The sequence below is a fragment of the Eufriesea mexicana genome, unplaced genomic scaffold, assembly GCF_001483705.2.
Source record: "Eufriesea mexicana isolate 0111107269 unplaced genomic scaffold, ASM148370v2 scaffold2551, whole genome shotgun sequence".
Classification (NCBI taxonomy): domain Eukaryota; kingdom Metazoa; phylum Arthropoda; class Insecta; order Hymenoptera; family Apidae; genus Eufriesea; species Eufriesea mexicana.
The window spans coordinates 395,012-420,173 of NW_016910623.1; the positions used below are offsets into that span (position 1 = coordinate 395,012).

General features: G+C 31.4%; 7 protein-coding genes across 7 annotated transcripts; 3 read left to right on the top strand and 4 right to left on the bottom strand.

The window, feature by feature from the left end:
- Positions 1–2,038: 2,038 nt before the first annotated feature.
- Positions 2,039–3,066, bottom strand: LOC108550196 (DET1- and DDB1-associated protein 1). The gene is made up of 4 exons (XM_017903861.1): positions 2,937–3,066; positions 2,418–2,556; positions 2,281–2,342; positions 2,039–2,179 (listed from the first exon to the last, which is right to left on the bottom strand). Exons 1-4 carry the CDS (start codon positions 2,949–2,951, stop codon positions 2,072–2,074), a joined length of 324 nt encoding a protein of 107 aa, XP_017759350.1. The 5' UTR covers positions 2,952–3,066; the 3' UTR covers positions 2,039–2,071.
- A 454-nt stretch (positions 3,067–3,520) lies between these two features.
- LOC108550190 (TBC1 domain family member 31) lies at positions 3,521–6,120 on the top strand. Its single transcript, XM_017903856.1, has 4 exons — positions 3,521–4,909; positions 4,986–5,455; positions 5,537–5,766; positions 5,837–6,120. Exons 1-4 carry the CDS (start codon positions 3,521–3,523, stop codon positions 6,118–6,120), a joined length of 2,373 nt encoding a protein of 790 aa, XP_017759345.1.
- A 355-nt stretch (positions 6,121–6,475) lies between these two features.
- Positions 6,476–7,431, bottom strand: Aprt (adenine phosphoribosyltransferase). The gene is made up of 5 exons (XM_017903918.1): positions 7,424–7,431; positions 7,239–7,334; positions 6,857–7,088; positions 6,698–6,776; positions 6,476–6,615 (listed from the first exon to the last, which is right to left on the bottom strand). Exons 2-5 carry the CDS (start codon positions 7,319–7,321, stop codon positions 6,476–6,478), a joined length of 534 nt encoding a protein of 177 aa, XP_017759407.1. The 5' UTR covers positions 7,322–7,334; positions 7,424–7,431.
- Positions 7,432–9,189: 1,758 nt separating this feature from the next.
- Positions 9,190–17,306, bottom strand: Lrt (Leucine-rich tendon-specific protein). The gene is given in 6 exon segments (XM_017903917.1): positions 9,190–10,569; positions 10,652–10,984; positions 11,219–11,533; positions 12,193–12,547; positions 17,168–17,229; positions 17,232–17,306. Coding segments are annotated over 6 exon segments (2,520 nt in total).
- On the top strand, positions 12,857–13,588 carry LOC108550220 (IQ and AAA domain-containing protein 1-like). Its single transcript, XM_017903915.1, has 3 exons — positions 12,857–13,002; positions 13,071–13,223; positions 13,298–13,588. Exons 1-3 carry the CDS (start codon positions 12,857–12,859, stop codon positions 13,479–13,481), a joined length of 483 nt encoding a protein of 160 aa, XP_017759404.1. The 3' UTR covers positions 13,482–13,588.
- Positions 15,416–16,157, top strand: LOC108550222 (IQ and AAA domain-containing protein 1-like). Its single transcript, XM_017903916.1, has one exon. The coding sequence runs from the start codon at positions 15,579–15,581 to the stop codon at positions 15,813–15,815; it is 237 nt and encodes a 78-aa protein (XP_017759405.1). The 5' UTR covers positions 15,416–15,578; the 3' UTR covers positions 15,816–16,157.
- Positions 17,307–20,461: 3,155 nt separating the features above from the next.
- LOC108550142 (probable cyclin-dependent serine/threonine-protein kinase DDB_G0292550) lies at positions 20,462–25,158 on the bottom strand. The gene is made up of 8 exons (XM_017903803.1): positions 25,091–25,158; positions 24,715–24,757; positions 24,343–24,473; positions 21,376–24,252; positions 21,137–21,300; positions 20,841–21,045; positions 20,650–20,772; positions 20,462–20,582 (listed from the first exon to the last, which is right to left on the bottom strand). Coding segments are annotated over exons 1-8 (3,666 nt in total). The 5' UTR covers positions 25,093–25,158.
- Between the last annotated feature and the right edge of the window lie 4 nt (positions 25,159–25,162).

The window sequence follows — 25,162 nt, forward strand, 5'->3', positions numbered from 1 at the left end:
TTTGTACTAATGTAAGTAATATTGTAAAAATTTATATTCTATTCAAAAAGCAAGAAACAAATAATATTGATTATAAATAATACCAGTTATATATTTTTGTATATAATTATATTAAATACTGATATTTTTTGTATAGATAATATTTATATACTTATATCTAGTCGACATTTTTTTCATCTAAAAAAGAATATTACAAATAACTTATTTTTATTTATTTCAATTTTTTGACAAATGTTATTTACTGTATAATATACTTACATATGTATATACCTTAAACATCTAAAATTATAAAAATGCATTTAGACATTGGAACATCGTAGAATGATTAAAATTATTACTATAAATTATTTGAAATGAGCAATTCTATCATGATCATAAATTTCGGCTTAGACCAGCCAGTGACGAACAGGAGTACAGAACGAAAAAGATAGTTATAATTACCCCATTCCCGCCCTACTTATGACGTCATAAACAAAGAACAGTAGCAAAAAAAGGATATATATATTTTTTGTTCTCAAGCGCCACCCCTGTTGAATTATATATATATATTATATTGTAGTTTATATAATTTAAATATGGTACATAGAACATTGGTTATTTTTCGTAAAAAATGAAAATTTATTAATGTATTTTCCTATTCCATTGGGTTAACATGTACATTTTACATAATTTTGGTTTATAAATTAAAATATTATCATCACAAATATGAAATATTTTTATCAATTACCATTAATGTTTGAAGAACGGACATAAAAAAGGTTGTATGCATTCAAAATAAATTTAAAAAAAAACAATTTCTTGATTATCAAAATGTTATTTATTGATAAAATATATCAAAACTTAATTTTTACATGTACCACACTACTTTATATAATTTTACAATAATTTTATTTGAATAATTTACGTTTACGATACGATATTTGTATACGACTGTATACGATTACGATATTATGTTTATGATACTATTTATTTAGAAAGGCTGAAAATACTAATATTTATATTTTTGTTCAAATGTTTGTAACTTCTCTCCTTTATTAGTTTTAATTCCTTCATCATGTTTTCGTTTCACTTTTCTCATTACTCTTGAATCACTTATTTCATTTACATTATCCACAATTAGAAACAGATTAATAGCAAACAGTAATGACAACTGCTTATTCAGTCCAATTTAAGATACGAATTAGGTAACATATACCCTATATCATTTATTGTTAATGTTAGAAATTAAATCAATTATAATAGCATTTTCACTCTTATTTACTGGTACTATATAACTTTTATGCATATTTACTATGGAAACAATTTTATTTCTTAAACAACACATAGCTTTTTATATCCTATCTTCATTTATTTTTGTAAATTGGATTAATGTTTATAGGTGTTTATGAATGTGAATATATACATAAATGTTACCAAGATTTTCATTTGGTTAAATTTTTGTTTAGAATTTAATTATTACAACATAAAAGTTTAACAACCTAACCTAATATTTTTAAAATAAAACATTACATATATCTTTTTCTTTGTAAATTAGATGCATATTAAAAACCTATTATTAAATATCTAATATAGGTCTGAATTGTGCATTTTAAATAAATTTACATAATTATTTCCAGATATATGCTCTATTAAAAAATTAAGGAAATATTATCTTTTTTTTCTTTTAATTATTATGCACATGTGTTATATTAGTTATAATAATTATAATAACTTTTACTTCTTGTCAATAACAATGAACACATTTACTCATATATATTGTGCAATATAGAGCAATATATTATTTGATGTGCTAAATATCTTTTCAACCAAATTTAAGTATAGAAAGTAGCACAAAACAACGTACGTGAAATTATCATAGTACTTATTTCCTGTATTTTTATGTTCCATATAATACTTAAAGCAAATTATACATTTAAATTCTAAAAGTAACGTTTTGAAATAATTTTTCTGTAATGTAGATATGTTTTTAACATTTAAGAATCATGTAATTTAGTAAACAATGGAAATTAGTTTAGTAGATAATGGAAATGTAGTTTGGTAAATAATGGAAATCATAATTGTGAGGTACATTTTAAATGGTATTGTTCAAATCAAGACGTGACCTTTTGCTATGGACTGTAGCAGCATCATCTTCAGAGTCACCATTAGCAGATAAAAAATCACGTTTTCTATCGGCATGCTAAAAAAATACAATAATTAATATACACTATAAGATATATACTGTAATAGCAGTAAATAAATTTGAAGCTTAAAATATCTAACAAAAAAAAAATTTCATACATTTTTATCCCAGTGTTGATGAAGGTACCTTAGCAATATGGTTGTTTTTTCTGTGACTATAACTGAAAATGATAATTATGTTTATAGTCATTTATGTTAACCTTTCCTATATAAGTCTATATTAATTTATAACTCACTTTGCTCTGAAGGATGATCTTTTGTGGGAAGATATACTGAAGGTTTTTTTACACAAGTTCTATTTCCACTGTCTGTATGAAAGTTAGCAAAGTTCTTTTCATTATATGAAGGCAGACCCTTTAAGAACTCAGCGACAGACTACAAACAAAATAAATCAAATTATGATTATATTAGACAATTAATAATTTATTTATTTCTTAATAAAAATTAACCTAAAAGTGTTGTCTTTCCTTAACAAAGGAATATCAGTTTAAAAAAATATTTACAAATTATATATTTCTTTCTTTGTTTTCTATTACATCTATAAGAGAGATTAAACATTTAAAATAATTTAATTCATAATATAAATAATGGAGTTGCAGTAATGATATGTGGAAACTAATTATTTTTGACAGCTGAAATATGAAAGATGATTATTTTCTTTCACAACATTCCAATACAAATTGTATATAACCTATAAAATAACCAGCTCATAACAAGGAATAATTGTTATAAAATACAAGTAAAAAATATCTTACCATTTTCTCTGACATATCACAATCACCCGAAATACTTTTATTTCTCGGTGGAAAGAAACCAATCTTTAAAACTCTCTAATTAATACGAAGTCAACTGCCATCGTTTCGCGAAACTGTCTAGAAACTGTCACAGAATCCAAACTGTCTAGATCCTATTTCTCTTGCTAGTTAATGACGTAAGAAGTAACAAAACTTATTTCACAGATTCCAACTGACAAGATAGAAAATTCGTAAACATTTAATATATTATAAAAACATATTTTAAAAATCAGAATACGTAATTTCTCTTTTCACATAGAATATTTGCAATTTTAATTATTATTTTATTAGTAATGACACTACAATGTAGATGTTACTAGATAATAATTCAGTGCACAAAATATAATTTTTAAATAATTTGATACGATTAAATCATAATAAAATTTTATTACCATTTTTCTTCTTTTTTCTTTAATTCTGAAAAACTTCAAATGAGTAAAATCTGAATGATGTTATTGTCATGTTTGACATTTCTCGATGTAAACATAACCTAAAGAAATCATTGATATTGAAATGAAACTACTTATTCTTTAAAGTCTAATATAATGTATAAAAAAAAATGGCAGAATTTAAGAAAAATTGATGATGATAGTTTTGAACTTGAACCAAAAATAATCAAAAAGACACGATGTTTTTCAAGAGTTAATTTTACACACATAGCATTTGATTGGAATGAGGAATATTTTGCTTCAACTGATACAGCCGGATATTTATATTACATCGACCTAGTGAATAATTGCCCTTCCTATCAAATATTAGGAAATATTGGGCAAGTAACATTTATAGCATTTAGTCCTATAAATAAATTTGAGATATTAGTTGGTCTCATTACAGCTGATATAAAAATATTGAAAGTAAATGTAAATATTTCCCAATCTTGCTTGTTAATTGCTCATAAGTTACCACCATTACAAGTTTCCTTTTACAAAAAATATTGTTTAACTTTTTCACGTAAAGAAGTTATAATATGGTGTTTAAATTCATATACTAAAGTTCATCAATTAAGAGCTAATACAAAAGATTTTGTAATAAAAAAGGCAAGTCTTTCAAATTTAGGACAGATTGTTGTGCTATATGAAAATGATAACTTGCAAATATGGAATTTTAATCAATTGGAAAATAATGTTAAAATAGACACAAAAATATTTGGTATACGAAATATTAAAGACTTTGTCTTCACACAAAATGGAAGAGCAATGATCATCAGCAGTATTCAAAATAAAATTATCATTCTAAATACATACAACTGGAACTTAATAAAAACTTTAACTTTACCAGAGAATTTTATTGGAGTCAAGTATTTGTCACTTGTACCATTACCTTTGGATGGTGGAGCAAGCAGTATAATAGCATGTATTTCATCAAGTTGTAATCTTTACTTCTTTGATCTTAACCAGTCTTGTATTGTTAATACTCTACAAGCTATTAAACCAATAAAAAAAATTGCAATTTCTTCAAGTGGCAGATATATAGCATATATAGAAAAGGAAGGTCATTTGAAATTAATAATTACTGAAAAACTATTTTCAGAGAAGTGTGAGTCTTTGCAAAAGATAAAAGAATCACATAGACCACTTGCACATGGAATACATGATCACTTACAATGTGTTAAACAATGTATAAAGCATGAATTACGATTAAAAAGATTGATACTTATTTTAAAAGAATTTGGAGAATATCCTGAAAAATACCGCATATTAATATGGTCAACTATTTTAAATTTACCAGCTAATAAAAGTGCATACAATGCTTTGGCTAATAAAGTTGCCAGTATAAATTTTACTTCAGATATCTTAAAAAACTATTCATTAGCAAGTAGAAGCAAACAAATATTGTTAATGACAACAGTTCATTGTTTAATAGAATGGTGTCCTTTATTAATACAATGTTCATTTTTACCAAATATAGTTTTTCCATTCCTTATAATTTTTCAGGTAATAAAATAATTTAATGTACAAAATAAAACAGATGGAATATAAAAAAAAATTAATCAGTTTGCTTTTATTATAGAAAGATCTATTGCTTGGCTTTGAACTTATTTTAAGTATATTCTTGAACTATTGTCAAAAATGGTTCGAGTATCATCCTTTACCACCATTAAATGTGTTAGGTATAATAGAAAATATTCTTCTACAAGCAGATCCATTTTTATTGAATACTTTTTGTGAATATGGAATAACATCCAGTGAATATGCATGGCCACTTTTGAACACTGCAATGAGTGAAGTTTTGTCTGCAACTGAATGGTTAATTTTATGGGACCATCTAATATCCTTTAAAAAACCGTCACTTTTATTGATGTGTGTTGTTGCATACAGTATATGTTCTCGGGAAATTATCATTTCCTCACTGCAAACGCAAGAAAATATTAAAAAATATTTTCTTAAACAAGGCCATATTGCAGCACAAGAATTATTAAAGGTTGCTCAACAACTTGACAGTGATACACCACTAAGAATACATCCCAATCACTATCTTAGGTGAAACAATATTTTTTTTATAACAATATTTTATATTGTTGTATTAAACACTCTATGAAAGCTATACATTTTGTTTTACAGAAATGAAATAAGAACATTGCCTTCCACAGGTCCATATCCACCATTTATGATACATGATTTTCCAAAATATTTAACAGACGAAATCCCTGTTCTTGAATTAGAAAAATTAAAAAGAAAAAGAAGAATTATGCGTGATTATAATCATAAAACTATGAAAATTGCAGAAACAAATAGACTGAAATATGAAACAAAAGCTTTTATGAATCAAATTCACCAAATGAGATTAAATGGTAAAATTGTACATTCTTAAGGAATTATGATTACATATAAATTGTAAGAATTTAAATGTATTTGTTTTAGAAGCAGAGAAGTGTTTCAAGGAATACTTATCTGATATAAATTACGAATTACAAAGAGAAGTACAACCAAGAACAAACAAAATTGAACATAAACATATTTGTGATCAATTTGATGACATTCTACACTTAGATTTAGACACTCCAAGTGATGAAGATACCATACATTCAAAAAATAATAAAACAAAATATCATCAATTGCAGCAAGATGTGAACAATTTAGAGTTTGAAGTGCAAGGTTTTCTGAATTCATTAAGATCTCAAAAATCAAAAGTAAGTAACACCTAATATACTTTTACATTATACAATAATAAAAAAAAAAAATGTATTTTCTTTTATATCACAAAATAAAGATTTTAATGTAATAAGATGTTATATAATAATTAAAACTATGCTGAGCTATTTAAATTATTATAAATCTATTTTACGTTTTACAGAGTCGCGTTATATGAAACCTAATCTAACCTAAACTAAATTTAAAAAAAATAGGATTACATTTTGCGAGTGCAATTTAAAAAAAAGTTAATTATCTATTTAATTGACAAAAGATATTTTTAATTACTTTAGCTATGTGTATAAATCAAATACATATGACAAAGTTTTGAAAAAGTATCAATAATATTGTATTTTATTAGGATAAAAATTAATCATATTGAATAAATGAGTGAACAGGTACATCAAGTTTTTCTCTTCCCTTTAATCCGGTTAATTCAATTATTGTTAAACATTCAACCACTTCAACTGCATGTGAATGTAGTAAATTTATTGCTGCTGCCATAGTACCTAAGGATATTACCAAAGTTATTTTTTCAATTCTATATTAGAAATATTAATAAAAGAAACCATTTTCCTATTATTATCTTACCTCCTGTTGCTAATAAATCATCTACAATAATTACTCGTGTTCCTTCTTTTATATAATCTTGTTGAATTTCAAAAATTTGCTGCATAAATTAAATTTATAACATTAATAATGACATTAAAATAACATGAATAACCTATCAATTTTATTTGATATACTAACCTCGCTATATTCACTGGTATATTTATATTGCACAGTCTTTCCTGGAAGTTTTCCTTTCTTCCTAATTGGAATAAAAGGTTTTCCCAATGTCAGGCATATCATAGGTCCAAAAAGAAAACCTCTTGAATCTAAACCCACAACCAAATCAATTTCCATAAATAAGATATGATCCACAATTAAATCTTTTAATGCTTGTAATGCTACAATATTACGAAATACTCCGAATATATCTCTGAAAATTAATAAATTATAATATACTAATAACACACGTATGCTATATTTAATTGCAAAGTAACCTATATACAATTCAATTTTAATGGATGATATTTCAATATGATATTGTAAAATTTTATTCTATTTTTTGCTGAATTTTATAACATACCGAAATATTATACCAGGCTTAGGAAAATCGGGATAACTGATAATTGCATTTCGTACCAATTCAATTTTCTCACTTTTATTCATATTTGATAGATGACTGTAAATAATATAATTTATGTTATGCTATAATTTCTTACGATATTTACTATATCCTGTTTCGATACATTTTTAAACTGAAATATTTACCTTCTTAAATAAAAATTTTATACGAATGAATTTTTGTATAAAATAGACTACACTAATTAGTAACTAGACTATAAGGTTCTACTTAGAACTCCTCCGTTGTTTTTTATCAATTGCAGTGTTACCGTCAAAGTATTGAAATTGTTATAATGTTATATGGTGGGAACTGCAATGAATTAAAATAAAGTATTCTGTTTCTAAAGTAAAAATACCAATATATTTTACATTAGTCCATTTGCTAGAAATAAAATTTGAATATTTACAATATATATACTTTTAAGATTATTTTTTGTTTACCTTTGAATATTATCAAAACCAGTAATAATAGAAAGTACAAAAATTATATAATGTAGAACAGAAGAGCTTCAAGCACTAAATACTTCTCCACTGCCGAGGTTCGGCATCGCAATGCAAAGACGGTTGTATCCCTGAGGCTGTGAATTAAATTCCGCAGTACCCACAAGACGCTTAGCTGGAGCGATTAGAGGGGGAATGTTAGGTTTGTCGCGTTGAGTCGACATAGAGGGGATCGTGCTGGTCGTTTAGCGAAGAAGGAAAAGGAGCTACCGATGACCGCTGGCTGCCAGTTCGTATTTTATATTACGTTTGTGTCTGTGACAATACTGTCGGAACATGTGCATCTTATTGCATGTAGTATGTATTTATAATTACATATGTAACATATACAAAGAAAGAGCACAGGACATGTATAACTGAATGAGACAAAGAGAGAACAAGCGATGAACTGCAAAGCATTATCGCAGGTACATATGTATATGTAACGTCAGTTATGAACATAACACATCAACACAATATATTATTAATGCATATTAGTTAACATAGGTATACTTAATAATTTGAAGAGAGTATTACCCATAATTTGATGAAATACTTCGGAAAATAAATGCAATTGTTTCTAATTAATTTATTTCTTAAATTTTGTATTAAAACTAGTTTTATCATATTTAGGCCCATTTTTAACAGGATATTACAACTGACGACTGATTTCTTTATGAGTATAAGAGTATAAAAATTGATGTAAAATTAAAATTTATTATACAAAATTGACTTAACTTTTTATAAAATTGATAATTATTATTATGTATGATATCTTACATTGAATTCGCAAATTATTCTTGCATGGTATAATTATAAAAAAAACTATTTACACAATGCGATACATTCTAAAATTAATAATATCTTGCAACAAAAAGCATTCAATAAACATGCTTTACAATACAAAATTGTTATAAAACGATTTCACTCTTTAAAACTTATAAAAAATATTTACATTTTCATATATGCAAACATCGAACGATAAAAACATTATAAAACTATATGAATTAATGTTGTTATGTGATATCACTTCCTTATTAAAATGTTACGTTCATACATTGAAATCAACTTTTCTCCCATCGTATATTATTAATCAGAATAAATTATTATGGCAGTGTAGAAATTGGGTGTCTTGAATATTCTTCTAATGTTATAATAATATGTTCGTATCACTCGTTTGACTGATTCAATTATATCATGTTTTCATTTACTCTTAAAATTCTTACGATGTATTACTCTATTTATTATTCTATTTAGAATTATTGATTTTATGACTAGTAACTCATAGAAACAATCTTATAAAATAAGATCAAATGCAACATTCTTCACTCCAACCGAAACTATTTGATTTCAACATTTTTAAATAGTCAACAACAATAAGCTGTAATTATTTACAAAATGAGAAACATGGAATTATACTCGGTGGAAATGAATTAAATTTTTGTTGTAGCTAATAATTTAATGTAATGTGCTTTATGAGTTATTTCGAATTCCTGTGCAGGTAAAAAACATTGCGTCTGTATTCTAGGATGTCTCACTCTTTTTAGAACACTTCTACTAATTACTGCAACCGTGATTAGAAGAGCGCAACTAGCTCCAATTATCGCTAAAACAATTATCTCCGTATTTTGTTTAAATCCTTGTACTTCAACGCAACGTAATCTATCTCGATTATCTATAAAGTTAGCGATAACATCTTCTTCGTTGACTTCGTCAAGACTTGCGCAAACTTTATAGTGACCAGGCAATAACACAGCTAGTGTCACAAATGTTAAACTGCAGTTTAGTTTTTGTTTATGTACTGCGGATTCAGCGTCGAAAACGACGACTGAGAGTTCGCATTCAGGTAGATTCGATTTTTTTGAAATCGATAAGCTGACGTCGACGTGCAAGAAACCTTGATCGGATACATTCACATAAACTCCAGTTATTCTAGTATCTAATGATGCAGAAGCCTCTGACATTACACTTTCTTGATTTTGCTGCAATTCTCGTTTGGATTCTTCTAGAGTGATTACATCACTGCAACCTAAACCCAAGAAAACGTCATCGTAGCTACTCGGTACCAGAAGTACGACACAGTAACGATATTTGTGGCCTGGTTGTAAATGTAACGATGCAGGTATAGCAACTGGAAGAGAACAGGGATCTCTCATCATACGTGAATCGCAATGAAGAGAACTGGAATCTGTTTGAACCTCACTGTCGCCAATGGTTTCGTAGACAATTAAGGTGTCGCATGTATATCGTTCTGTACATGGTTCTACATGCCACAAGAGGTTTATACCAGTGGATCTCTCATAGTGAAATTCTTTCAATGTTAATTGAGCATCAGCAAGAGGCAGTTTGGTCATGATAGGTGGCGTTGGCTCACCACAAAGGAGACTACCGGGGGAAACTTGTGTCAGTATACCGTTTTCCAAAGCAGGTGGTGTTGCACAGACCGCTGAAGACTTATCTTCCTCGTTCAAACTAGAATTGCTTAACCAATTAGCGAATTCTAGAAGCGTACAATCACAATTCAATGGATTGTCAGCTAAGGAAAGTTTTTTAAGTCGCAACTTGGACGTTGGTACATCGCTAGCCACCATTGTGATATCGTTATCATCGAGACGAAGATCTTGCAGACTTTTTAATGGTACTACCAAATCAGCGGTCAGAGACCGCAGAAAATTATGCGTTAAATCCAGTGTCGTCAATTTTTCCAAATGTGCTAGTGAAGAACTAGATACTGCAACGATGCGATTATTAGCTAAATCAAGTCTGGTGAGAGTTGATAAATACTTGAACGAATGATCTTCCAGTACATCGATCTATGTAAACAGAAAAATGAAACAGTCCACAATACTTATTTTCTTATATATGCGATTTTCATGGAATTCCGACATGAATTACCTGATTGTGGCTTAAGCTGAGATAAGTCAAATTCTTCAAACCTACAAGGGCTCCTTGTTGTATGTTTACTAGCTCATTTTCCGATACAGCAAGGGAGCGTAATCGCGGCATTCGAGGAAGAAGATTTGGACCCATTGGACCCAGTAACAGATTATTAGACAGATCAAGTTCTTCCAAACTTTTAAGGCCTCTAAGCGCCGATAATGCTGATACACTTAAACGATTACCACGCATTCGTAACGAACGTAACAAAGGCAATGCTGCAAAAGCTTGAGGCGATAATTGCGACAATAAATTGTCGCATAAATCTAAGTACGTCAAGTTTGACGATCCCTGAAACGTTTAAATATATGTCTGTTTCCAATTAATTATTTTACGATCCACTGATCATTTCTAGCTTTGTATTTAGCTTCTTCTTGAATAATACTTCAATATACATATTTTAAAAAATTCTCGGATTGTACCTTGAAAGAATCGGCCTCCAGCGTCTTAATTTCTAGCTTTGTATTTAGCTTCTTCTTGAATAATAGTTCAATATACATATTTTAAAAAATTCTCGGATTGTACCTTGAAAGAATCGGCCTCCAGCGTCTTTAGTTTATTTTGGGACAGATCCAACCTTTCTAGACCAACCAAATGAGACAAAGCTATCGTGGGTACGGAATCTAATAGATTGTTTGGAAGTCCAAGAGCTTGAAGTGGTTTTACCAGACCAACAAAAGCGTTTTCATGGACGCGTCTCAATTCTCCGGTCGAAACAACAAGTCCATGCAAGGCGACATCCTCCAAAAAGTGAGCCGGTAGCAATGAAATTCCCGTCACTGTTACATCCAGAAGAGAGATCGTTCCTGGACGACTAAATCTCAAGTGTCTGCTGATAATCTGTGTAAAAGAAATGTACCAACGTTTCAATAATTTAGTAATTAAATCAATCGATGCATCGAGTTTACGATACCATCTTATCATGGTACCTATTATATCTTATGGTGACAAGTATAAAAATCACTCGAACGAGTAAATCGCGTGACCAATCTAATTAATTATTCTGTATTGCATAATGAGGAGGGTGGTCATTTAACTCGCAGAGGTATTGTGAGACAGGATATTCGTCGAAGTAACTGGTAACGGGATATTCAACGCAATGCAGCGAACATGTACGAGATAGAAGAGAGGTCGCACAATGGTCTCCTGGACAATACACGCGGCTTGTATTTCATTGGCAGGCTATACACCCACGCTTGCCTGACGGATGGTTAAAAAAAACCACTGACCTCGATGATATAAAAAAATAATAAATCTGCAATAGATTTGACTATTTATAACGAATGTTTTTCAAGAAATAACGAATAATTCTTTGTTATATAATAATCATAGGACAATAAATGGTTTTGAAAAAGGAAATATAGCTTTTATATCTTCGTTCCGTAACTTTAGAGCATAATTAAAATAAATACACATCTAATTGTCGTTAAATTAATAAATCTAGGGATCGTTCTGTATACTTATGTACGAAGCAAAATATTTCTCGAAGAAAAATTAACCTGCAGTGCCGTTCTATCACCAGTGCATCTTAACGTGTGTGGAAAGTCGCAGGAACACTCGACACCCGCTTTTGTAATATTTGGACACTCCCAAACCGTGTCAGACGAGGGCGAGAATGCGTGGGACGAGTCTTGAACATTTTCTTCATCCAGACTTTTTGCAGCATTTGACGAATTAACCGTTATTTTCTCAACTTCGTTTACGCTAGATATGGTTGTGACCACCGACGCCGAGGTGGTCGTAGAAATCACGGTGGTCGTTCCATCCCCCAGGAAATCGTTCATCGTTGCGTCCATGCACGACGCTATCGTTGTTAACAACAAGATTAGCGAACATCGTGACGTCGACAGCATTCTGAAATATAATTATACATAAGAAAGATATATTATGGCACTATAGATAACCTTTGACTTGGATCAATATTTAATCTAATTTTAGAAAAGAAACGAGCACGAATACTGGCGCGAATAGTGCCGACTGAATTTCGTCCTGTTCCTATAGCTGTCTGTCTTCTCATCTCTGTACTTTTATTCACCTTGACTAACCCAATTTCCATCTCCCGATCACAGGAAAATTTACAATTTAGCTTTCAATATGAACAACCAATAATCCGTCGAATAATTCGCGTAACATAAAATCATCGGTAGAACAGGTCTAAACTCAATGTCCCATTCTTATTACAAGGAATTATGGCTCATCACGCGAAACGACTTAGACAAGTTGATAGAGTTGGATCGAAGATTGCAACAGCAAACACGTACGAGAAATATAGAACACGGCTTGAATCTACTGCTTCCTACATATCTTAGGTATTAATCCGAGATATAATTTTATGAACTCATTGTAAATCGCCCGAGTTGATGGAGTACATTTTCAGATACCGTAATCTGGTGAAGAGACTGATAGTTTGCCACGATCAAATGGTACAAACGCAAAAACGAGACCTGATAAAACGAGTTCTGGATTGCACGGTCGGCCGAATGCTGGAATACAAACAAGCGATCGTTAACTTGAACTACAACGATTATCAGTTTCGTAATTTAACTTTGTGAAATTTATATTTCGTCTGGAGAAGAATATACATATATACCAATAAATATTCAGATGGCCCGACGATTTTATGAATGAGTTAAAATATACGCCTGACGATGTGGAGATTCTCGTGTCCGCAGTTGGCAAGGATATCATACAGCAACGCAGGGAACGTATCCAGAAGTTGATAGAAGACGCTTACAAAAGTTACATACTAACTTTTTGGCGAAATGGAGCATTTACTAAAACAGTCTAATTTTATTTTAAACGTTAACAGAGGAGGAAGAAGTCGAGAGCAAAGGCCTTTCTGCGGTGGATGTAATCGAATCCGTGGAAAGCTCACCAAAATTGCGAAGAAGGAAAGTTAAAGAGAAAATTTCGACGATATCCGAAGGACCGTCGATCGTTCAAGAATTACCGGAAATAGTGGCTGCTCGTGAAGCTCGGGAAGCTCGGGAAGCTGCTGAACAAGCTATGCAAGATGCAATATTGCTCATACAGTGTCACGAAAGAGCAAGAATGGGTCGTTGCATCGGAGCCGAAGGTGGATTGACTCTGCGAACGAATTAGCGTATATTATTCGTTGTTTTAATTAGAGTATCTGAATATCCTAGTGCAGCGAATGTATAGTTACAGTAAGAAAGTAGAGACGGGAGAAATTGTGCCAAAAAAGTTGCACAAAAATACGTATATGAATGCTGCCAAGACGATACAGCGAGCCTGGAGGACATATGCGGCAAGGAAAAAACTGAAACAGCGAAACGAGCGTACGGAAGAGTTGCTGGGCATGACTATACCTAGCTGGAAATCTCAAGAAGTTCTTATAAAAGACAAGCAAAATTTTCAGAAGAAGTTAACACTGATGACAGCGTTTGCTGAAGGAGTCGCGAGTGCAACGGAGAATAAGCGTGCAAGGGTAATCTTTCGAATTAACTCAGTATATACCTTAACTTACGCTACTCTTATAGTTAATGATTTGTACTTTCTGGTATTTGAAATTCGTTAATAGACACTCACGAAAATTTTAACTCTGACATCGTTTCGATTACAATAATTGCAAAATAATTACAAATAAATGAAATTATTATTTATTATTTAAGTTACTGAAAATCAGAGGTCCCGGTTTGATGGAAGATATTACGGACGAAATACGAGAATGGTTCATCGTGTGGTACGACGAAGTAGGGCATTTTTACGTGTATCCAGCTGCACATTTAGGTGGTAGCGTGCTAATCGCTACCGGACAAATTATAACACCTCAGGAGTATCTCGTGGAGAAAATATCGAAACGGACAGCAACAGAGAAATCGGCAGCCATAGTGGATAAAAAGAAGAAGAGGCCTCCTTTGATACAAGAAACGAAGGCGTTTACTCTTCTTAACCAGGCTAATCAGGACTTCATCAGTAACTGGAGTTTCCGACATCATTTAAACGATTATCAAGCAAAAATCTATCACGACATAATCAAGAATGAACTGTGTTACGAGCTTCAATTGGAAACGAGGAAAATAGTCGATGAATTGATGAGGCTAGAACTACAAACGTTAAACAAAGCACTGAAAAAAGACTATGCAGCTGACAAACGAAAACTCGATATACCTAGTGACAGAAGTAAGTTGCCTAACTTTTATTTAATACGATATTAAATAAATGTTGGAAAATAAATTGCATCATAAGAAAGCACAGAAGATACCAATCAAGCTGTAATTACTCATTAACATAACTATTGGCACGCATTAAACTGACCCTTTTATAGCTACGAGAGTAGGCGTTCAGTCACCAGAGTTTAAGTAATATTCAAGATAAGCAATAACTTGCAAAAGATTTCTAATTCTGTCGCTAAGAACAATATACCTACTTAAAATTAATTATCTTTTCATAACATTGAATTCTTTTTTCAAACGAATGAGCAGGCAAAGGAAGAAGACAGGGCCAAGGGAAAAAGAAAAGAGCTCCGCTAGGCGATGAAACCGTGGAGGATAATTTCAAAGAATTAGTCAAAGCCAATATCATCAGAGATTATCCCAGAACCTCTCTCAAAGATTGGATAGGAGATCTTTCGTATCAAAACCATGAAGCAGCTCGCGAATTTCGAGATTACAAACACCGACTGGGTGAAATTAGACAGATAATCATGGAGTACTGCGTGCTTCCTCTGAGTTCGAAAGAAATTCATCAAGTCGCGCCTTTAATTAGATCTCTTTGCATCTGTGGCCTTGCTCGACATGGGAAAAGTTTTCTGGTTAACGCAATCTGTTCCGAGGTTTCTATTACTCCTTACCTCAATCGTACATAAAAAGGTACAAAGTCGATATTAATAAATTTAAAACAGGTCGAGGCATTGCTATTCGACATGACGCCAACGGTATTGGTAGACAAATATACAGGGCGAAGAAACGAGCGCAAGTTGATCAATATGATATCAAGGATAGCTCGAGAATACGCTCCTTCTGTGATTTTCATCGACAACGGTGAAAAACCATGGTCAAAACACGTACCTCCAGACGAGAGACACCTGAAACCGAAACGATTTGCGCGATATTATCCTAATCTGGTGAAGAACATCAAACGTGGCGATCAGGTGACTTGATAGAAAATTACCTCGACAGAGTGTAGGTGTTCTCAAATGTCATAATACATTTCCTGCATTTCACCCGTGGTTACTTGAGAAAAAAAGTACTTTGGTTTCGCAACCAAACGGGCTTACGCACAGTGCCTCACCTAAACTGGCGAGGAATGTTAAAGTTGGTGATCTGGTAGCGCCCACTTTATGAAATTCTTGATATTCCTGTTTCAACTCTTTCTCCGATATGAATGAACCACCTCAATAAGCTAGCCGGGGACTTCCCCTCTTTCTCTTACCCAAACGTCTCGATCGTTCGAAGCTGGTCATCAATGAAACACCTCCTACCGAACGACCGGAACGTAGGTGGTATCGAGTTAACGTAGGATTTAGAGTGTCGGTGATTCCGGACAGATACTGTTACTCATTGGCGTAGAAATTCTACGATAGAACATTAATATACGTTTTAATAACGGTGGTAATCCAAATAGAGAAATTGCCAGCAATCACTCTTTCGCTGAAACGAATCTGATCATGATACTTTGAAAAGAATACTCGATGAATTTCTGCAGTTGTTCGATACACTGGAACGCGATATTTTTCAGATCCTATTTCTCACGACCTCCTCGGAACCATATAAAGCAACAAGACCCTTCATCAGGATCCACAACAAGTTCATAATGATTCCTCTCACGGACTACAACACGTTGTACATGTTTTACAAAGATCTGTTGATGAAGTATCACGGAGTTGATCGCAATATCGATGTTTCCACAATGGCGAAGATATCTGTGGGCATTCCGTTGGAATTCATAAGAAACGCGGTGGAAAATGTCTTAAATGTTCGTCGAAGGATCACTTTGAAGTTCAAGCCATTGGCCGAGCAAGAGATCGTGGAAGAGGTATTGAAGTACGAACCTCCACAGAAGAAAACGTTATCCGAACTCGCAAAATTTGAAAATCGAACACCACTTGGTAGGATGAGAGCCAGGCTATTGGCCACAGAGAAAGCAACGCGCGAGCTTGCTCAAAAACAGAAGAAAAATCGTAAATGAGAAAATTATTGAAACAGAACAAGTGTAAAATAATGTTAAATAGAAGATAACGATAAAAATTTTCCATTCTCCAAAGAACCCATCGCGAGAGGGGGAGGGAATGGAAATCATAGAAACTTGCCAGGTAAAACGTGGGATGTAGGCGTATTAAGAGAGAAGGCTATAGCACTATTAACGAGTCTTTTTCCTCGATGAAAATGTTCCATGGCTGCTGGCTGTTAGGCAATGAAGGAAAGCTGAAGTTTAAGATAAATTAGAAAGAAAACAATCCGAGATGGACATGCTAGACACAAGTATCCGTGTTCGACGTTCAAAGACGGTGACCTTTCCGGGAGAAACGTCGTTGGAAGAAGCATGATCATCGATTGAGCGATTTCTTCTTTCTTTCGTATCACGATTCGCCAACGTCCGTGTCCGGACGTGAAACTGGTTTTCGTCTTCGTGGGATGCTAAAAACGATCATCGAAAAACAGGAGACAGATATAGGGAGGAATATCATAAGGAACTATATAAACTCACTTGTATTATAGCTTCCGTTGTCGAATTTTTAAAGAATTCATCTTCGGTACAATCTAATTTGCAACAGTAATTTGGCTTTTATATGTTTGCTCAAAAAGAAATGAAATATAAGGAAGTTTTACGAAATAACTTAACTAAAGCAAAAACGTAATCAATGTTTCAAAAGAAATGAATGAATCCAACAAAAAGCTGAATATATCACGTATATTCAATAGACTTTATGTAAATACTCACACATCCAAAGTGTTGAAGTTAGAAAATTAAATATTATTTTAATGAAAAATATATGTAAATTATTCGCTGGTTTATAATATTGGCTTATAATACAACTAATGTTACAATCCATTTTTTCCTAACTTCTGTATTAATTCATCGATAGATGAATGAAAATTCTGAAAAAATATAGTAAAGATAGATTAAAGCGTAGAAAAATGTTATTGCTTTGAACGGAACAAAAATACGAAGGATTAGAGGTAAATAGAATTTCATCCACTTCCAAAATTCATTGTCAGAGACTTCTACACATATACACATACCTACAGCAATGTGTGTCCCTTTGATCCGGGTTTTACGGCCCCTGCGACTTCTCTTCACGTGCGTCACACGCACACGCGGCTGGTACGTCGTAGCACTCACGCAGGCGCACTCACGCATCCAACCCACGTTGCCTGTTGCACGCAGGCAACACACGTAACGCCAAGAGTAAGCACAAGCGGACCAATCGCAGGCTCGCCAAACCGAGAGAGCTGTCACTCGGCCATAGGCGCGGATCTGCTTCAACTTCGAAACTATGTACTCTGGACCACGTTGTCCGACACTTTTTTTTATTCAAAATAGACAAAAGGAACAACAACACCCACGCCAGTGATGTGTGTTCGTGAGTGCATCTTTTGATTGGATCTACTAGAAGCCTTACGTTTTGTCTCTCGCAATTATACCGTTGAATTGCACCGTCCCGTCTCTTACGGAGAGATCTCGAGTCGAAGATCACTCGTATTGTCGTAAAACGCAAAAGAAGAACGATGATACGACGACGTCGTGCTAGCACACACTGTGCACGAAGCATGAGGTGGGCACTCGTGCCAAGAAAACGTCGCCTCCGCCGTGTCCACACGGTGGGGACTCTGCCAGTGCGTCCGTCTCTGTGTCTCTCGGTTTCCACATAGCATAGCCATGTATGGAACACGGGACGACGTTCTCTCTCCCGGCCCTTACGCCCACTTGCACCGCTGCTGCTGTTTCTCTGGCAGCTATCCGCCTCGTTCTCATAGACCTGGCAAGTATCGTCGAACCGATGTCATCGTTACAGGTTGCTTGCTCCGTCGACGTTGTCCGTCAACCTTGTCTTTCTTGTCCATCAACCAGCTTATGCAGACTGAGACCTGGTAGCGAGATCGCACAACGGAAATTGAAAATACGCTGCCGCGCCATTTTCGAATCTGACGCTCATGCTCAAAAATTATCGGGGAACGAGATTTTCTGTAACTTACGTAAAATTTATGCCCAATATTCCGAATGTTGAATACAAGCCTTGGATAATATAGGAGAGATAAGGATATAGAAAGCCATCTACAAATAGATTATTCAAAAGCATTATCAAAGGAATCCAGAAAGAAAAATTTATAAATATTTAATATTAAATTTACGATTGTATTCTGATATGAAAATATGTAATATCAATGAGAAGAAAAAAATCAAGATTATTATTTTAGCTTACCAGATACGGATCTCACCTATTTAATGCCTTATAGTATTGTATCTATTGTTCATTATCAATGTATCGAATTTGTTTACTGTGCCACTAACAATTTCACAAGACGTTTTCACATATGACCATGCTTCGTCTGTGTATACAAGGCGTTCTGGAAGACGGAGAGAGGATGAGAAGGGAACAAGACTCTGAAGGTCTGCGGGATCTTCATGAAATGCTTTTTGATGCTGGAAATCGGTCTGTCGCCGTTACGAAATCACGTAAAACCGGGCCTTTACGCCCACGCAAGTAGGACTGGCGTAGTTAAGGTAAAAGAAAGTTTGACTTCTTTAACGAGCCGTATGTTTATAACATACTAAGCAAAAAGTAGGACTGAATAATATATGCAATATTAATTCTATTTTTAAAAATAATGTTTACGTGTTATCGTGTGCATTAGAATAAAAGTTTATATCATGTTATAAACGGAATTGCATAATTCTTGTAATATGATTTTAATAAAAATAACGCTATATATTCGACCAATACTTTTTTTCCTATATTTCACCAATTTGTACATGTCTTCATAATAACCGGAAGTTTCTTTACATTTCAGTTCTCCACAATTCTCCATCAGTTCTCCGTGATGAAATCTTAGTGTTGTTACAACTTTTTAACAATTAAATATCAGGGAATTCCAAACATAAAAATTACATTAAGACTACAAAAATTATTGAAAAATCTTTGCACTACCTTCAATAAAAAGAAATAATCTTTGTTCAGAAGAAAATCTAAATGGATAATTTTTAATAGTTCTATTTTTCAGTAGAATTCACATAGTTAAAAAAGAAATAAAATTTATTAAATACGTGATAAATTTTTATATAATTTAAATAACAGAAATGTTAATATTTTAACTTTCAATGCTAGCACAAAAAAGACATTATCATAATTACCGACAATGGTTACTTTCGAAAAATAACGCGAAAAGTAATACAATTCCGTGAAAGTTGTCTATTCACACGATACTATCGAAAGGACCGTAAATAGTTACACAAAAAACTGCATCGACTGAACCGGCTGCATCGCAGAACTAGTTGATCGACCTTTGCTCGTAACTTTATGTTTTTGTACTTTTATGTGCAAATACATACAAAAAGAATGGTCCTGAATCACTTATGATTCTTAAAATAAAAAAGCATTTAATTGCACTAGAATAATTTCATTGCGCGACTTTCTTACCTATATAATATTATGAAGAAAAATATAAAATATTTTATCATGCATTTCGCACATGTACTTAAACTCATTACAATATAACACAATTCGATCATTTAGAATTAAACGTCATTATGTAATTATTTCATTTCGATGAGCATGTCTTCACGGAAGATACGATAACATAATTTTTAAATTACAGTATTAGAGCTTTCCATCAAATATATATAGTCTTTTACGTCGTTCATGTATCTTCGCAAAAACTTATAATCTCTTTTTATATTCGTTATCAACTTTTTAACTTCCTCCTCTCTGTAAAACAATTAAGTTAGGGTAAAACAATCTTTTACATCGTCTATTGCATACCTTTAAAACTGACCTTACGAAACCTAACAGACAATGGACGGAGATATTTTGAGATTCAATCCTGTCAAATGGTTTAATGTCTATTGTAATCTTCAATATAATATTTTTCATTTTAGTTTGTGATATGAAAGATACGCTAAAATAAAAGAATAATATAAACATGAAATCAAATATAAAATTCATACTATTTTAATTATTTTTTACCGATCACGAGTTATTTCCATCAAATTTAAGTCGCTTAATCGTTTCAAGTCAAACATAAAATCCATAGCAAGTTTTACTTCCTTCGAAATATAATCTAACATCAGCAAAATATCGTTATAATCTTTGTACAAATCCAGCAATCTTTTTATATCTAACTTCTCCAAAATTACCCTGTGAACTATGCTTATTAATACATCCGCGTCGTCTAATAAAGAAAAAAAGAGAACTTTCAACTAAATTGCCCTTAATACAAATTAATACATTTCCTGAACTTTTCTGAACTTTTTTGAACTCACCTGCTAAACGAGAAATTATTTTGATCTCTTTAATAAATCGATCATTTGTTTCATCACTAGAATTCTGTACAAATATTATAACTAACAATGAACACGATATAAAACCAATTACAAACATGTTTCTTTCAATATTTTCATGGTATACTTCCCAAATGGTCTCGTTACTAAAAAGAAAATTATAAAAATTATTCAGTACAACATCAATGAAATAATAGAAAGTTGTATATTTAGTCAAATACCTTTTCGCACGAATTTTCAACTCGTCCATTAACAAACAAAAAGTATCTAATTCGGTCGTAATATTTTCTTCCACGTAAGAAGTACGAGGCTCCAAACTTAATCGCAATTTTTCATTTGAATAAGATTCGTTATTTGCTTCCACCATATTTGTGTCAAGTAATTTATTATAATCGTCAACTTTTGAGGTATTTTCATCGATAACACTTGTATTTGGTGAAGAATATTTTATATTTTTATTTTCTAAATTGGAATTGTCCAAGTTTTGAAGATTTGCATTAGACACCATAGAAAATTTGTCAGTATCACTTACTGATGAAGATAAACATGCTAAAACTTGAATCTCTGTATCAGTATCTTTCTTATTTAGCAAATCTAATTTCTGAATTTTACCATTTTGTGTTTGATTTTCTTGTTCAAATCTTAAACTATCTGGCGCATTATATAAACAGACACGTTTGATCAGAAATGTTCGAGATTCACGCACTATTTCTTCTAACACGTTTGCCTTACAATTCTCGATCTTTTGAGTACCCTCCTGTTCACGATTTTCATATTTTAAAAGATAATTTGCTTCTGTATTAATTTCCTGATTGTGAATGATATTCATAGACAAATCTGAGAAATTATCCGAACAACAAAATGATGGTGGTTTAATTGACTCTAAATCTTCTAAACTTTTATTGGAAAATATATCACTTTTATCCATTAAATGTTGTCTATCATAATCTTCTTCGTTTTGTAAATTTTCTGTATTGTTGAAAATATTGTGTGCATTATGTTCTTCATCATTTAATTTATAAAGAATATCATTGTTAATTTCTGAAATGTTATTATTTTTTTTGTTATCGACTGTGAAAGTACGATCGTTACTTAATGAACAAATTGTATATGTTCTTCTTGGATGTGATATTATTGTTTCTGTGTATTTATCTACTACGTTTTTATCTTTATTTAATTCTAAATTTGCAGAAGAGGAAGAATCATTTAATACAGAGTTAAGTGTAGCACAAGCTATTTCTGTGTTATTTTCTTTTAAAGCTGAAGCAAAAGCATCTTGCTGCTCTGATTCATGCAAGGCCATGCTAGGTTTAACATTTGCAGAACTTTGAACTTTAATTGGAGTAGACTTTTCCATAGCATTATTTTCTATAGCTTTTGAAGAATTGTTTATTATGTAATTTTCTTTACTTAAAATTGTATCTGAATTTAATGAACAAGAAATTGCTGCACTAGCATTAGTACAAATGTCTTTTGTAGCATTATTTGAATAAATGGAAAAATCTGTAACATTTCTGTTTTCAATATTATCGAGCAATACTGATTGTCTAACTTCACTGGATCCTGTATCTATTCCAGCTTGAAATTGTGTTGTTCTTATTGCTTCATTATTTTGATTTATATTTGATTCGCAATCTGCAATCACTTTTGTACAATTATGCCTTGTATCAAGTGATGATAATACATTTGTAATTGTCATTGAATTATCATGAAAAATAATAGTTCTATTTGAATGACTTCTATCATTGTTAAATACTGAATTAGAAGAATTTGGTTGTATGTAAAAAGTACTTCGTATAGGCATCTGAAAATTATTCTGATGTTCTGCAGATAAAGTTGTTGCAGCTGTAGTAAATTCCATTGTCTCATCATTACAAATTCTAGTTCTATTATGATTTGTTGATGTTTCACATACATCTGAATCAGGTCTTAATTTTTTAACACTATTCTCTATAATGTCAAAATTATTAGCACTTTCTTCATGAATTTCAATTGCAGAATGCATATTATTTGAAATTGCTTTTGTCATTTCCATGGATGTATTTATTAATTCAGTTTTTTCATCCTGCTTTGTAATATTATATTCACTGTGCTGTGATTTTTGTATCACTATTGATTTGTCTGATGATCTATAAACAGTTGTTTCTACAGCTTTAGTAATATTCATTGTCATATCATGAAAAACAATTGTTTTATTATCATTATCAGATAACATTAAATTTGGAATACAATAATTTATACTATTATTGTTTGGCTGTAAATTATACAAGGAAGATGGTATAGTTGCAGTCATTTCCATTGAAATATTATCAAATCCTTTAGTTCTATCATCTATAAAACACATTCCTGTTTCTGCATTATCACTATTACCATCATATTTAATGATAGATGGTAAGGCTAGAGTTAATTCCATTAACACGTCTTGATTTGTTACATTTGTTTCTTCTACATTAGATTTGTCAAACTGATGAAAACTTTCTTTACTTTTTGATAGTAAAACATTTTGTATTAATTGTGTTGATGGATTCTTAGATATTTCTTTCACATTATTACCTTGAATAAAATTTGCATCAAAGCATACAATATTACCAACAATTTCAGTAAAATCCATACATGTATCCTGAATAGATGTAGTATTTAATTTATTATCATCAAAATTATTTATATTTGGTTTTAATACTTCTGATACTTTTTCATCTAATTTTCTACCTAAGTCTTCATACACAACAATATCCTTTGATATATAATTATCATCTTTCAACTGTAAATCAGTTAAAGAAGTGGATTCATTTCCTTGAGCAGTTCCACCATGACAAGGAACTGATAATTCACTTAAAATTTTATCTTGATAATTTAGATCTTCAATTGCATTCATATGATATAAGTTACAATCTTCAACATTATAATTTTTTCTTATTATTGTATTGCAAACAGATTGTATATCATTTTCATTGGTACTACAAAAAATATTTTCTTTATATACATTTTCGGGCACACATTCTTCTTGATTAGAACATGGTATTTTAAGATTACTTATATCATGTTCTTCATATGTATTATCCCATACAGTGCCTTGCTCCAATGAATTACAAAATTCTCTGTATAATGAATTTTATATTATGTATCATTGAACAAACTAGTTCAAAGTTCATTGAAAACAATTTATAAATAAGAAGCAAGTAACTCACTTAACATGTTTTTTTTCTGCAAAACTAACACGTCTTTTAATTTTTGATGTGATAGTAGGACTATTTTCATTAGATGAACTATTAAAATTTAAGTTCTGCAGAGGTTGCCGTGCTTTAGGGGTCTTAAGTATCTAAATATATTATAAAAATAGCAATAATAATAAAATATAATTTCAAAACAATGAGTTAAACTTATTATAAAATTTTGACACATTAAATTAAGCAAATTGTTGAACCCACATAGCCTTAGTATAAAACACATGACAAAATATACACAAAGCCACAATAAAAGTATATAATAGGAATATACTGCACAACTATCATTAATATTATTTGCACAATGTATAATTTTTTAGATATCAACATACTTACAGAAGACCGCCTTAAACTGTTTCTAGTAGATTTGGAGGGAACCCTGCAAAATTAAAATAATATATATATTATATATATATATAAAATTTAAAGAATTTCGTAAAAAGAAATCTATTAATAAATTATGATTTTTGCATCAATATTTCATACAATGAACTTCCTGATGAAATGAAATCTAAATTCTAAATAATATTGATGTAAAATAAGCAACTCAAAAATTGAAATATATTTCAAGCTTAAACAGTTAACAAATCTAATTTATATTAGTACTACGTTTCAATGTTTAATATTAATAGTACATCAATTTCGTAATGAAAAACAAATAGTAAAATGCTTTGATATGAACAACTAACAAAACAAATGAAATAATGCTTACATTTCATTATATCCAAACCTTATACAATTCAAATTTAAACTTAGAAATTTTGGAAGCGTAAACTTTCTTTTA